This window comes from Chelonia mydas, chromosome 9 (genome assembly GCF_015237465.2).
Source record: "Chelonia mydas isolate rCheMyd1 chromosome 9, rCheMyd1.pri.v2, whole genome shotgun sequence".
Classification (NCBI taxonomy): Eukaryota; Metazoa; Chordata; order Testudines; family Cheloniidae; genus Chelonia; species Chelonia mydas.
The window spans coordinates 44,088,162-44,104,036 of NC_057855.1; the positions used below are offsets into that span (position 1 = coordinate 44,088,162).

Sequence of the window (15,875 nt, forward strand, 5' to 3'; positions counted from 1 at the left end):
CAATGATGTATTTGCCTTTATGTTTGTGTGAAACAAATGTTAGCGAAGCTTTGTGAAAGAGTCAGCAGTTCACTCTGTGCACATTGGCTAGGAAGCCATTAGCAACCTGCCAGCAAGAATCACTCAGACATGCTTGTCTTGCTATTGTAGACAGAGCCTCCAGTCCTACCTGCACCACAACCTTTAACTGTGTTGAAGGACCCAGTTACAACGAAGCAGCCTATCCAGGTCTTGCAGTGTGGATCTGATTGAACCAGTTTTTTACAGTGACCTGGAACTGTGCTATAAAAATGGTTCAGTCTCATCTACAGTTCCAGACCAACCTGTGTCAGGGGACTATTGTAGGACACAGTCCTCCAGCGTGTTTTATTTTACAGTGGAGAGGAGACCAGACACATTTGGGCCAAGAACCAACATGATTACTGTACCCAGAAGTGGTGCTAATGCATATTATGTCCCCTTTTAGATTCCAGAAGCGAAGACCAAGTTTTCCCGCAACCCTTCTGCGGTTTTCCAGGCTCCCTCTTGTATCCTCAACGTGTGAACTTGGATCCGGTTCACGTCCAGGCAGCTTAAATGTGGGTTGTTTGTAAAAATGTCCTGCTATGCAACTTTCATGCAGGGTGTTAAGATCAAAGAAACAATATTATCAAAAGCAGCTACAGTGAGTAATGATATATACATAATATCTGTGAATACACAAATCGCGAAGCACTTGATTTGGAACTGGCAAAACAGACTGCAAGGGATGACCTAGTTTTTGTAGAAACAGGCTCATTACTATGCCAGCTGGTATCACATTAGGAGATTGACTTTGGGCAGCAAAGACAGCATTGCAGACAATGCCCCTACACTTAGCTGCATTTGTGGGGGGAAAAATCACAAATGGAAATTATAACTAAAACCAAAACCAGTGCTATTTAACAGACCCGTCTACAGTAGGTCAGCGAAAGAGATGGTGAATGATCCAAGCTGACTTTTGAACTTGTTTTTATTTTTTTTAAGTTTGAAATAAACAAACAAGCATCTCACACATTCATGGAAATACTACACCAAACAGTATAACTTCCGTGGCTGGCATGGATTTCAGTGGTGTTTTAGAAGTTTTTTGGCATGATAATACCCTGAAAAAAAAAATCAGACAAAAAGTCACTAGGGCTTCATGGCTGAAAGCTGAATATTTCAAAGTTGGAAAGCCACCTTAGGTGTAGTTTGAATTTCTAAAGAACAAACAATAGCATGAGAGAGAATCAAGAAAGTCCTGATAAACAATGCCTCAACTTGGCTCGTCTGACAGCAAACTCATTAGGTCAGCTCAGATAACTACTGTGGATTGTATGGGCCAGAATCTAAAATGTTTATGGATGTAATTTGTAATGGTCATGCTTAAGGTATATGTATATAGTGTACATGGATTTTGCATAATGGAATCTGAAGATTCTTTAATAAAGGGATATGCTTAAACTTTTATTAAATACTATTTGCTTATGCAAGATGGAAAATATATTGCCTTGAAACTACTGAATTATTGCCTGTATATTGGTAATGCTAGTGCTAAAAATAACCAGAGATGAATGTTACATGGATACTCTATTTAAAAAAAAAGCAGAATGTAATTCACACCTTCATTTTTAAAAATGGACCATTTTAAATTTAATTATTCTAAAGATTACCTTTTTTTTAAAAGATAACTGATGTGGAATTAACTTTTACTCATTCTGTTTTAATAACCCTTTCCTAGCGCTCGTTCATCTAGATTGTGATAAGCTTAGAGTTTTTATCTAAAGGGTTTATGCAATATAGTTAATCTATTTCTAATTTAACATTTTTCCTAATTTTCTTTCAAAAATGTCATATAGAAAAAAGTTATAGTTTGTGTGTTAGAAATTTGTCTATTAGAATGAAAGGAAATGTTACCCTCAGACTTGACCAGTAATCAGTTATTCATTCATCTGTAACGAAACTGACTTTGATAAAATGGGAAGTTACAGAAATTTTCTCTCAACATTTTCCCAGCTCAAGTCAAAAGCTGGTTTAATGATCCTTTGGACTATACAAACACAGTCACATTGCCAATCATCTCCATAAGAACGACTCTTGAACTGGAGGCTGGTGGACTACATTTGAAATGTATCTAGAACGTACATTGCATTATATAGGGATTTAATGGAGCCGCTTCCATTAAAACTGGTACGATTGAGCCACTAAGACTCAACCGGGAGTAAAGATAATATGCCCATTAATGTCAGTTTCTTTGGGATGGGGGATGAAATTTCTTGCACTCTTCAGATTTTATGTTGGGACTTATTGCCAGATGAATCTGCAGTATTTAACATCAGTACTTGCAGAAAAAAAATGTATCTATCTCGTTTTGGGGCGGGGGGGGATCATAATTTTTTCTGGAAACTGACTGAAATATTCAAACTGCACTAAATGTTTTGCATGTTAAATGTTTCTAAGGAAAAAAATGTATAGTCTGCTTGATTAATCTGTTTATAAAGTTTTTAACAGTTCAGTTAATTTCACTCTTGGATTTTACTATTAGCAAAAAAACCCCAACACATACTGCCTACTCAGTTTCTTTTCTTAATTTACTATATTTCTACAAAACAGTTGTAAACAAACTGGTAATACATGAAGCTTGTATTTTATCAAATGGACTGAAAGTTAATTTAATAAAATGTATTTTGGCTACTGGTTCTTTTTCTAATCTTAATTTAGATGTAAAACATAGCATTGCACATCGACCTTCGACAAAAAGATCTGTAACTATTTTTGTGTAGCTGTGTACTTAGACACACACTGATCCAGAAGACAGACTGTCTCCTAAATCACTCAAAACAAAGAAGGAAGTCCAAAATAATAGAACTGAGCAGCCTGCCTAGAACAACGACGCTGAGCATTAGACGGGTGGAGAGAAGTGGAATCACTCAGTCGATGTTATCATTGACTTGGAATGCCGCAGTGTATCAGACTGGGAAAGATTAAAAAAAATCCTGCACATCAGCAGAACCCCTCAGAAATCCTCAAGGGGAAAAGAAAAAAAGCCATCACAACTTATATGGGCAGTGGGAAAAAATCACCACTTTACAAGTCACGCAAGAGCAATGTCACTGAAGTAGCACTAAGGACAAAAGTTATAATTTCTAGTAAGCAATATTCAGACTTAATTCTCTACCCTTTTTGTAACTGCATTGAGCTAACATTTGATCAGATGATTGTAAATGTGTTTTTATAAAAAACCACCCTGGTTAGTTCAGACTCAAGTTCAATTATATTCAGGTAACATGTTCCCATGTAATTCAGTTGCTTTAGATGTTTTATACCTCACAATATTTACTGGCGAATGAGCACCAGGAATTCTCAGCAATTCGAACACTATGGGAATAGTAATAAGTTTAATTTTTTTTTTGCCAGTGTTGATTACCTTGCAAATTAGCTTTGTTAATGCAAATGTTGCAGATGCAGAGTTCAAAGTCAGAAGATGCTGAAGTTAAGATCCCCTGATGTCTGTTAATCTGGCTACATTGGCCATGGATACTAGTTTATTGCAGATATTTAACACAGCTCTAAAAATACTACGTATGTACAGCGAGGCCAAGTTCACATGCATTAGGAAACGTCACTTCTGGATTTCTTGACTTATTTTAACTATGCAACCTTTACACCTTAGTGTATCAAGTTTCTTTGAAAAGGAGAGAGGTGCACGTCCCACTGACTCGCAATGAGGTAGCACATTCACGTCAGCCATCTTAAGGTCCATATTGTTCCTCTCTGCACAGCTGCAGGAGAGGGGGAGGGGAGAATTCAATCAGAGAGCAGGAGAGGTACCAGAATCCCTAGTCAGGGAAGTACTCAGGACCTGCAGAGTTTGGGGCTGAGGTGTGTGTGTGTGTGGCTCATGCCACCAGGAGAACCCTGAACAGCATCCCTACCCCTCTCCCGATGGGTGGGAAAGTCCATGACTAGAGCCTCATGGCTTTTTTTCTCCTATCTCCTCTCCTAGGGTTAGTTCTTCAGGAGGGCTCAGTGTCCCTAAGGTGTGTACACGCTTAAATCAGACACTGACAAATGTTCTACCCCTCCACTCCCTATGGTTGCCAACCCTCCAGGATTGGCCTGGAGTCTCCAGGAATTAAAGATTAATCTTTAATTAAAAATTACGTCATGTGATAAAACTGCCAGGAATCCATCCCACCAAAACTGGCAACCCTACCAGCCCCACAAATGAGACCGCATAGACAGAAGCAGTGAATCCTAGCATAGCATCTCAGGATTAATGCAATTCTTCCCTGTGCATTCCCAGCTGATTTTCAATCATTCATAACCATCAACAGCCAACTAACTGTTTCTCAAGCTTAGATGCAGATGCAAGGCCACTGGCAGAACTATTTACATGTTCCAAGGCTGCAGTGTTTGTGTACTAGGTGAGGTGGGTAACAATCCTTTTAAAAAAGGAAAAACATCGAGCTGCAGAATTCGTGGCAGCTTATGGGATTTTCCTCAAACCTACAGGTGATTGTTTCAAAAAATAACGTGTGTGAACATAGGATTATCCCTGAAATTGGTTTGCAGCTTCAGCTATGGCTTTGACAGCCAGAGACTCCTGCTGACAGGGAGAGGGTAGAAGGGGGCCCAGCCAGGACCACCCCTCTGCCAGAACCATCCTGGACCCAGAATTGTGCAAGGAAGACACCGCCACTCTGAGGGCACTAGGATCCAGGCAGCCAGAAATTCCAGCTGGTAGGAACAGAAGCAGTGGGAGCCAGGACCTCTGGTGATGCTACCCTGTTCTCTGCCCTTTGCTGATTGCGCAACCCTCCTTCCTCTCTGCCTTTTTACCTCAGCTTCACTCCACACCTGCCCTTCCTCCCCTGCTCTTTCCCCCTTACCTTTCCTTTTAGCAGATCCCCTACTAAGTAACACTCCTCCCCCCCACTGCAAATGCCACCACCACTATATTGTTCCATCTACTTGTGTGTTCGACTCCTTCCCCCAACCCTGTGTCTGTCCGGTCTAGCTAGGCCATGTTGTCTTCTTTCCTTGTACTACCCAGTCCGTCTGTATCCCATCTGTTGTCACTTAGTCTGTCAGCTCTTTAGGGCTGCCTTTTTGTTCTGTTTGGGTCCTGGCCTGTGGCTCCTAGGCACTGCAGTAATATAAATAGTAGTAGATCTAACCCTCTATCTCCACACGCACGCTCCTGAGAGCGCCTTTTCCACGCTAACTACAGAGTATCACATTCCCAGTAAGAAAAAAGCTGCTTAGTTTTACCTCACAGGCCTTGTGGTCTCACCTGCATCATGAGAACACACTACCACATGGGAATTTTACAGTAGTCATTGCTTTATAATGGTGGCCAACACCATCAAACTCTTACATAGGATACACCCACACGGCAACAAGCTCTGTTCTGGGGGAGGCAGCATCCAGCTCACAATGCACCTTTGAAAGGCCAAGCCTTTCCACTGAGCCCCAGAAGCATGCTGAAGGTCACCAAAATACAGCCTTGCTGCAACTGCCTACAGAGGTACCCTGTATGAGAGGACCCCACGCCTTTAGGAAAAGCAGAGGAAAACTTAACAGGCACTTACTTCCCAGCTGGAGAAGAAGGGGAAATGCAGCCAGCAGTAGTCCCTTGAAAAATGGCCTCTTTAGGGCTAGAGCAGCTTGTCTCTGCCCAATTTAAAGGGCCAGTCCCAGAACGGCATGCTGGAAAAAGTTCCTATAAGAGGGAAAATTTTCACAGAGAGAACTAGCAGGGGGAGGGGCTACTTCTGTACCATTTGTCTCCTCTCCCCCACTTGTCTTAGTAAGGTTCTTCCAGTTGCGTAGTCTCTAATTGCTCTTGGGCTTTACACCTCAGCCCTACCCCACTGAATGGCACGTTTTGCTTTGAAGCCATTTGCGGTTCCATGTTCTCGCAGGCAGCAGGAGCTAGGGCAGCAGATGCTGGCTGAGGGTGGGTGTGGAAGGAGACACTCCTGCAGAGCAGCGCACCTCATGGTGCTTACAATCACCATGCATACATGCATGCTGATGCCTGTAGAACGAACTCCTGTAAATTGTCACCTGCTTACAGCCTGAAGCATAATCAACAGCAGAGCTAGTGGGGGACTCTATGGGGCACCCTTCCTGTGCCCGCAAGGGCGGGGGATGAGATACCAGCAAAAGGAGGATGCTCAGGCCTAAGAATAGTAAACTACGCTTTATGGAAGGAAGAACTTACATGCCAATCTGCGCGGGGAGCCCCTAGGACGCGCGGAGGGGCTGCAGGGGACTCTGGCCATTCGGGACAGCTGACCAGGCAGGACTCCACTGTGGGGGGAGTCCTCTGCAGCGCTATATTCTCCGTGCTTATCTCAGAGTTACATGGGGTCAACAGCTGGTTATATTCTTACATGTATGATGTATGCTTGTTATACAAATGTAAGCAGAGTCAGGATGAGCTCTACCCTGACATCTGATGGTGAGTCGTGGTGGGTTATGGAAAATAACTTCAGGGGCTGATCTCATTTGCATAGGCACACCCACCCCGCCTAGGTGGTCACTTTGGCTGTTGTAGGAACCCCAGTTTCTCTGTTATTGGGGCAGGAAGAATAAACTGTTATTATTCTGATTATGTGAATCAAGGACAGTGGAATTGTACTTGGCCTTTTGTTATGATGGAGGGACTCACCATCAACTAAGCAGCACTCGCTAGGCAAGGGTCATGGGTTCCAAAACCCAGTGAATTAAGAGAGGCTGTGTGATAGGTATTAATATTAGGTAGTATGGGCCCCCTGATGAGGGCCCTATATGCCAATTACACCTTCTTCTCTCTCTATGGTAGAATATCAGAGCTAGTTTTGATTCCACTATGAGTCTAGTTACAGGCTGCTGAGCTGAATTCACTTTGGGCCAATGGTGCACCAGCACTGAGGTTCCCCTACTACAAGCTGAAATCACTAAAGAGATAAAATTACTAAGAGCTGAAATCACTGAGTGTTGTGTTAAGTAGTGGGGGGGGGGCCTGAAGATATATTGTGGAGCAGTTTGCGGGATGGCTGGGGGAGCAGAACAATTTGTGGGGAGCGGAGCCCCATGGAGAGGTTGGGCAGTTGGCTTTGGACCACGTAAAGTGCCCCTTAGCCCCCCCCGCCCTCATTTCTACCCAGGTTGGGAGGTAAAACTCTGCAGATAAACTTTTGAACTCTGGGGCTGCACTGACCAGGGACAGAGACTTTTGGGTTGTTGGACTTTTGGGACTTTGGGTGACTTTTGGGTGGCTGGACTCAAGAACCAAAGGGAAAGGACATGGCCCAATTTGCTTGGGGTGAGTTTTGGCTCATGGGTTGTGTTATGAATCCTGTTGGTGGTATTTTCCCAACATAATGCCACATTGTTTCTCTCTGTTATTAAAAGGCTTTTGCTACACTCAGACTCTGTGCTTGCGAGAGGGGAAATATTGCCTCTTAGAGACTCCCGGGGGGGTGGTATATATTTGTCCCAGGTCAGTGGATGGGGCTCGAGCCGGTTTTGTGCTGTGTTATTGGAATGGAACCCCTAGATACTCAACCCAGCCCTTGTTGCTGCCAACTCTGATGGGCAGAAGGGTTACACAAACTAGTTCACAAGCAAACATATGCTGAGCTATGATAAGATATCTTTTGGCAGGGTCTGTCGGACAAAGTTCATTGAAACTGCCTGCATCCTCCGCTTACGTCCAGTCACATACTCGGTCCACCACTTAGCTCCTTACTAATCTTCCGCAACCTTGCCCCTACACTCCACCCCTTGGAAGACTGAGGTGTATTAGTTACTGCCACCAGTGCACGGCGAGCGTGCGCACTGGTTTGGGGGTTGCTAGTCGGGCCAGGAGGGCAGAGGAGGAATTCACACAGCATTGAAGAATGACAAACACACATACAAAGCCCAGTAGTCCAATCAATAGCAGGAACCTGATGCATCTCCCACAGGTGCCAAGATCCGGAAGCCAGGCGGTTAGCCACTGTCAAAGGTCATCCCATACAGAAGTCTCAGAGCCCATGTCATGTAACACCTTCAAGTGGTCCATCATATTATGTACATCAGTCTCGATACGCTTATCCTGATTTGAGTAAAAACAACAACTTTCATTAATCAAGGCACAAATGCCACCTTGAGCAGCTAATAAATAGTCCAACGCCATATAATTTTGTAATACAACTTGTGACAAAGAAGCTACTTCTAATTGCAAGGCTTGAATTGCATCTATGGCATTATTCTCTGTAACCTCTACTGTGGCTGAAATATTTACACTAGCCCCCTCCAGTTCAGCCACCCCTAGCCAGGGGAGGAAAGTGCGGACAAACTGATGAAAGCCCATGGGTCTCTGCACAATGGGGTTTGGGCTCCGTCGTGGACGTGCCACCAATATGTAATTCTGCACTGCATGAGCGTGCATGGTTTGCATTCCATACGTACAGGGGAGGAGCCGTCCCAATGTGCATGGTCCACACCATTGGTTGGGTAGGGTTTTATATGCCCAACAGCCGCATAGCCAGTACAGCCCCAGCAACCCTGCTGTGGGGAGCCATGTGCTATCTGAGGTGTTGTGACACCAACTATCAGAGCTTTGGTTACACTGAGACCAGTAATGTGCACGCGGGGTTTGCCCGCACCTAATTGTGCTGAGGGACGTTCTCCATACAGGGGCACTGGCATTGTAGGAATACAGACAACCACGGGTATGTAGTCCCCACTCGCCCCAATGCCACCACCGATGGCGAAGGGTGGTGCCATAGGTATAAGTCAAATTGGTTTTGGAAGAACCTGAGCAATTGTTACTTGAGACCCACACCTCTCCAGTCATCCACTCGCTGTGCAGTTCGGGTGGGCCAGCAGTAACGTTAAATTGCCCAGTGTCTGGCAGGTATTCTGCTATCACTGCACACGAGGAAAGGGGAAGTTCTCCTATGGAACGAGAAGCGTCCGTCGCTGAAGGCTGCTGAACACACCAATACGTGTCTCCCAGTACCACTACCGGTGTCCCTTGGCGCCGGTAAAGGGGCTTTTCATTATACTTAGTGAGAAAGGTGGTGTCGTTAAGGGGCCAGGATTCATTCCATGGCACTGTGGCCCATGGAATACCAGCGCTTGCCAATTGGGGGCATGTGCACAGTACCAATAGTCTGATTTGTTATCTGCTAGAGCCACCGATTGCATCCACTGAACGGCCGAGTTCTGGTGCCATGTGGCTTGGTCACCTATTGCAGCTAAAATTAGTTTGAGGATTATGCCGTAGAGAACACGCTGTAGGGCCATCGCAAGTGTCAGCCTTCGGGTGATGCAACCGGGACACTCCATGGACCCGCCTGAACTTCAGTGCGGCAGTTATGGTTGCCGGGAAGAAAGACGCTTAGAGGGCACATAAATTGGGGCATCTTCCCCTTTTATCAGCACAAGATGAGCATCCCGGGGACCGTCAGCTAGGATTTCCCCTTCGAGCGGGTTATGTTTGGTGGGATCGTGAACCCAAACTACAAGTCCAGTCGAGCCAAACCCTCCCGCTCGAGTGGTGGGTGCAAGCGCATCCACCTCCTGGACATCAGGCAACCCAATGCGCTCGCAAATCAACTGCGCAATACGTTCGCCTTGGGGAAGGGTTATTGCCTGCAGGCTGTTGTGAACCAAAAGCACCTTCACCTCCCCGGTATAGTCAGCGTCAATTACTCCCGCCGCAACATGCCCTTAAGGGCCAGACTGCTACGCCCATAATAGCCTTGTTGGAATGCCATGGCCAAGCCAGTACTTACGAGGTTCTGGCTATTGGGCTGTAGAGTGAGGCCCTCTTGAGGGCCTGCAGATCGAGACCAGCACTTCCCGGGGTGGCCTGAATGGGGAGGTGGGCTTGCGGGTGCAGGCGCTGCACTCTCAACACACGGGGCAGCTCGATGACCTCCCCCGTGAATCTAGTGTACGGGGTGGAGCCGTACAGAGGGCGGTCATTGAGCTCAGCCGTGACCTGGTGAAGATTATGGCTCCACCTGGCCAGGGACTCAGTGGGAGATAGTTTGCATAACCATTCTTTAAGCAAGCCGTTCATCGGTTCAATGAGCCCAGCGCCCTGCGGGTGGTATGCGATGTGGAACACCCACGCAATCCCCCGTCCCCTAGCCCATTGTCTTAATTCCATTCCTGTAAAATGGGTTCCCTGGTCACTTTGCACCTCGAGGGGGGATCCGTAGTAGCAGATGAGTTCTTCCAACCCCTTTATAGTCTGTTCCTGTGTGGTGCTTGCGCATGGGTATACAAAGAGCAGACCTGAATTCGTGTCTACTGCAGTTAGCACGTATTTATGTCGCTGACTTTCAGGCAGCGGGCCGATGTAGTCCACCTGCCATACTTCCCCAGGTTTCTGGCCTCGCTTCAGGTACCCCTTTTCTGCTTTTAAGCACTGGGGGGAGAGCCTGGTACACTGTGGGCAGTGCTGACGGGCGTCCCGCTGTGCACCGATCGTGGTCTGCAAGCCACGATCAGTGGCCCACTGCATTGCTTTTTCCCCTCCCAGATGACCACTCTTTTGATGTATCCACTCAGCCAGGCCGGGGGCAGCTACTACATATACTGTGACTATGTTGTCTACCTCTCTGTTGAACCGGGCCTCCTCTGATTCCCCCATCAGGTGGGCGTCTACATGACAAACAGCAATGGACCTCTGGCTACAGGCATCCCAAATGGCAGGCCATATGGCGTAACCCCAAAGGTGTTTGTCATGCACCTTCCAGCCAGCCACATGCCAGACGGCCATCCATTGAGTCATGCCTTTGTAGACTGCCCTCCGTATACAGCTAAAGGGGCCCTGGATTCTCTGTGATGGTCATAAACGCTGCTCGTAGCTCAGCCCACTGGTTAGACAGGCCAGGGCCGGTTTCGAACAGTATTTCCTCAAGGCAGGGATTATATGCTGCCGCTCGCCACCATCATTCTGCTCCCCTGTACGAGGCCGATCCATCAGTGAACCACGCGGCCTCTCGTTGTTCGGTTAAGGAGGCGTAGGGAGGGGCCTCCATACAGGGGGGTTGAGGCACTTTGAGCGGGGGGGGGGCATAAGTGAGCTGGCCTCCGGAAGGCAGTTCCTCGAAGGTGGCAGCGCCCCGAAGCTGCGCATGCGCATCGGTAACGCTTGCCCGGGTCATTTGCATACGCAGCTGCAAATAGTGTTTCCATTTCCATAGGGTCTGGGTCTGGGCTACCCCAGTCCGTGTGAGCGGGCTTTCGTCCCGGACCCAATCCATGATCGGAAGTGGGGTACGCACCTTTACAGGCTCCGCGCCCGTTATGGGCTCAGTTTGCTGCAGGCCCATACTACTGCAAGCAGCTGCTGTTCAAGGTGTGCATAACGCTCAGCCGAGCCTCGCAGGGATTGTGACCAATCCCCTATGTGCTCCTTTCGAGATGAAGCTTGCTGCCACCGTCCCCATGAGGCCACATGGTCAACCACCGTCACCTCGCGTTCCAAGGGGGTGCCTCGTCTGCCTGGGCCCAGCACTGTGTGCTGGCTGAGCGCGTCTTTAGCCTGCTGGAATGCGGCATGCTGCTTGGCCCCCCGACTAAACGTGGCTTTCTTCCGGATTGCTGCTTGTATGGGCTGCAAGATGTATCCTAGCTGGGGAATAAATGTGCACCAATATCCAAGGAGGCCCAGGAAAGTTTGGACTTGGCTTACACTAGTGGGCTCTGGGAAATTATTTCAGTGGCCTTTTGTGGGATCTTACGTTGAGGCCCCAACCAAAGTATACCCAAGAAGATTACCTCCTGGCTGGGCCCCTGAATTTTACCAGGGTTGACAGCCCATCCCCTGGCCGCCAGAGCCTGCAACACATTGTTCTTGGCCTCGGAGAGTGCCGCCTCATGGGGCCTGCTCAGCAGGACATCATCAATATAGTGCTTTAGTACCACTCCCTCTGGAAGAGTCACCTGCTCAAGGTCTCGACTAACCAACTGGTGGCAGATGGTAGGGCTATGCTTGTAGCCCTGAGGCAGCACAGTGAATGTGTACTGCCAATCCTCCCACTTAAAGGCAAATTGATCCTGGCTCTGTGGGGCAATGGCAATGGAGAAGAAGGCATTTGCCAAGTCCAGCATGACATGCCACTGCCCTACTCGCATTGCGAGGCTCCACGCGGGAGACCATGTAAGGAACTGCCACTGTCGGGTAGGGGTGACCCTATTTAGGTTGCGGTACTCTACCGTCATGCGCCAGGTTCCCTCCTTTTTACGGACTGGCCAAATTGGTCTGTAAAATGTGCTCATGGCGGGGCAAATGATGTCTGCCTGGAGCAGACCTTTAATGGTAGGAGTTATTTCCTCGTGCCCACCAGGTATCCGCTACTGTTTGATGTTGACTACTGTGCTGGGGGTAAGAAGCACCACGGAGTTCCTCCGCGGGTGCCCCCGCAGCATGGTTACAACCACCCCAAGGAGCCCAAAGGAAAAGGGGCCCCCTTGGGTACCTGTGGTCTGCCCTCAGAGGAGGTCTATACCCAATATGTATTCATGAATGGGGGCAATTAAAACAGTGACTCATATGTGGGGGGGGGCCTTCCCGATGGCCAGGCGTAACTGCATTGGCACGGCCGAACATCCGCCCCTCCAAGGCTGCTCACAGTTACCGGCCGGCCCTGACGGGGAAGGGTGCCATGTAATATAGTCACCTCTGCTCCTGTGTCCACAAGGGCCATTACTCGTTGTCGTCCCCCGCTAGGCCAGTAGGTCTCCCCTGGGACCTAAGGGAGGTGGTCCCCCACTACATAGCACCTTACCTCCAGGGCAGAGGGCGAGGGGGACCCACCACCCCGTCAATACTGGGTAGGCAGCCTCCTTTCAATATAGTCTGCCAGCGGGGCAGACGGTTGGGGCTGCCATCGACCTTGTTTTGGGGCCTCCCTTTCATCGGGGCCCCCATCCTCTCCTTGGTACGCTGTTTCGGCTTAAGCTGTAACCAGTGTTTTAACCGCTCAGCATTAGTTTTCCCATCCACTTCCCTCAGAGGAATCCCTGGTTTCAGCTGGTCTTTGAACACAGTATTGTGGCTAACCCTCTCCTTTTGCTTCACATTCACCTGCCGCGGCTTTGTGGTTTTCATCATACCGTCAATTTCCATTAATTGCATCATAAGCTGTGCCGCATCTCCCACCGACCCTACAGCCCCCCCAACCATCGGCAGGATCAGGTGTGTGTGTGTGTGGGGGGGTGTTCCCAGAAGCCAGGTGCGGATGGTACAGGTCAGCTCTACGTCAGGCCCTTCAAAATCCTCGGACAATATGCCGGTGAGCATGCCCAGCTGTCGGAGCTGGCTAACCCCCTCTGGGATGGAGGCCCACTGTTCCAACCCATCATCCACGTCTGCAGGCGAGCTCCAGCTAGCTTTAATAGCCATGGTCAACCATGCCATAAGGGAGGGACACAGGTAATTTGCCTCCGAGCTGGCCCCTATCTTGAGACTCCTGCGAAGGAGGGGGTCTGTAGTGGGTGAGCCATCCTGCCTAGCTCAGCGGGGGTAAGGGTAATAGTATCCACCCCATCGTCCCACAACCGTAGCAGCCAGGCCAGCAGCGGTTCCTTGGGACGCTGCATGAAATCCTGTATCTCAGGATTTCAATTCCTGGATAGAATCCCTTCCTACCATTTGATCGTTCTCCCTGTGCAGTCCCTCGTATCTCGACAACAGGCCGCAGTTGTGGGTACAGCCCCGCCTTCCTGCCGTCCCCCTCCCCAGGGGACTCGTCCTCGCTTGTCTCCCAAATGTCCCCATCCCAGGTCTCTGGATCCCAATCGCTTTTGTGAATCAGTGCGCGTACGGCAAGGGGATGCACGTCTTGCTGTCCTCCCTTTCACCACCACCTCCCTTTCGCAACGTGAGCCGCTATAACTGCATCGGTGCTCTAACTGCTCGGCCCATTCGGCCGTACTAGCGATGACTTCTTGGGTTAGCGAGTGGGCCTCGTTTGCTAGCTGCAAATCAGCCTCTAATCTTCCTATCCTCTGGCGCTGAACCAGCAGCGCCTCGTCCACTGCGTGGAGCACAGTCAGGAAGACCCATCCCAGGTCCCCCGCCGCTTTTCGCTCTGCGGGTCCTACTTTGTCCAGCCGGAGCTTGGATATCAGTTCCTCCAGCCTAACTGGAGTAACCCCCAGCTCCTGCTCGAGCTCCGGCCATGCAGCGGGGCAACCAATCCCACCAGCTTGCGAGCCACCGATGCCCACCATCCCGTGGAGGGCCACCCGGGGTTGCGGCTCTCTCCCTCCCCATTATCCTTCCTTCCCCAAAGAGGCATCCTTCCGCTGGTATCCTGTTCGTGACACCAATTGTGCCTGCGGGGGCGGTGGGGAAGATACCAGCGAAAGGATGACGCTCAGGCCTAAGAATAGTAAACTACGCTTTACTGAAGGAAGAACTTACACTCCAATCTGCGCGGGGAGCCCCTAAGATGCACGGAGGGGCTGCAGGGGACTCTGGTCATTCGGGACAGCTGACCAGGCAGGACTCCGCTGGTGGGGAGCCCTCTGCGGCGCTATATTCTCTGCGCTTATCTCGGGGTTGCATGCGGTCAACAGCTGGTTTTGAGAGGGGGTGGACAAAAGGGCAAAGGAAGGGGTGGGAGCGGTAAGGGGGACAAGGTGGAAGTAGTGGAGAGCAGGAGAAGATAAAGAGTGCTGTTTGTGAGAGGAGTGATGCAGGAGAAGGGTTATACATTATGCCACAATATCCAGATTATAAAGTCTTTAACTATAAAACCAGCGATGGTTTTTTCTCTCTGTGAATCATATTGTAAGAGTGGTTTATTTGAGTCACACAATAATATCCCTTAAAAACAGATTTTATAGTTGACCTATTATAATCCGTGCCCTATAAGCATGACATGCAATGAATGAAGCACAGGTGTTCCACATTGTGCTGGCTTGTCACCCAACCTGTCTGGCGGTTGAGAGGTGTATGTCCATTTTGCAACACTGTCTCCACTGCTCTAGTCGGGAAGCAAGGAACATTTGCACTTCTGCATGTTTGAACAGACTTTCTTGCGTGTTCAGTTATTTGAGTGAACTCTGGTAACTTGATCTGATCAACTAAAAAGCTGAGTAACATTTTAGTGATCTTTGACGTAAAAAAGTTTCCTTATAAATTAATTTCCTCATGTATTGTATGAGAATTTCTCATTTGACTGGCAACAGGATATGGGGCATATTGGGTTAACAGTTCATATTTTCTCCATATAGGCCATCACTGTCAGGTAAGTTGATGGGATCAGTCCAGTTCATGGTTTTAGTGCAAATCTCTGTCTAAGAGGAGGTTTGTTTGCTTTCACAGTACAAATGGCAAGAACTGAATGGCCAGAGGAACTGAATTGCCTGTGTTTGGAGGTGATCAGGAAGGAGGCACACTGGGATATGCTCACTGCTGGTGCCTTGCTGTACCTGTTCTGTACCAAAACAAAGGACTTATTTCTCAAGGGCTAGCAATCTAGCACCTTTTGCAAGCACCACAGTCACTTTAAGGGGTTGGGGTAAAGCATCAATTAGAAGTCAGTGTAACGATTCCATAGCGATGTCAGGCCCCTGCCACCTGGGATATTCACAGCATGCTGTGAACATCACATACAATTGCAGCCAGATGGCTGTTGTTTGGGAAATACCTTCTTTACTGGAAGGGATGGTAATAGAAAATTAGACAAACATGATAAATACACACGTGGTAAGTGTTCTGCATGAATGCATTTTCCATCTTCTGCAAATGAAATATTTATTTCCTGTAAATATGTTTATAAATATGTCAATCAGCATGAGGGAAGGCTTTAGCAAAAATATTTCTAGGGTGTTAACAACGGAGATTGGTAACCTGACAATTTTGTCCA

General features: G+C 48.3%; 1 protein-coding gene across 2 annotated transcripts in view; it reads left to right on the forward strand.

Annotated features, from left to right (window-relative positions):
• The window catches only part of MAP6D1 (MAP6 domain containing 1), a 31,419-nt gene extending 28,722 nt beyond the window's left edge, over positions 1-2,697 (forward strand). The window contains exons 3-4 of one of the 2 annotated variants that reach the window (XR_006283882.1): positions 467-664; positions 2,017-2,697. Coding sequence is in view for 1 of the 2 variants with exons in the window: in XM_027826954.3 (XP_027682755.2) it covers positions 467-544 (78 nt within the window). In the remaining variant the exon portion in view is untranslated. Of the gene's footprint in view, positions 1-466 lie in introns of both variants that reach the window. The other variant, XM_027826954.3, reaches the window with a different exon arrangement.
• The last annotated feature ends 13,178 nt before the right edge of the window (positions 2,698-15,875 follow it).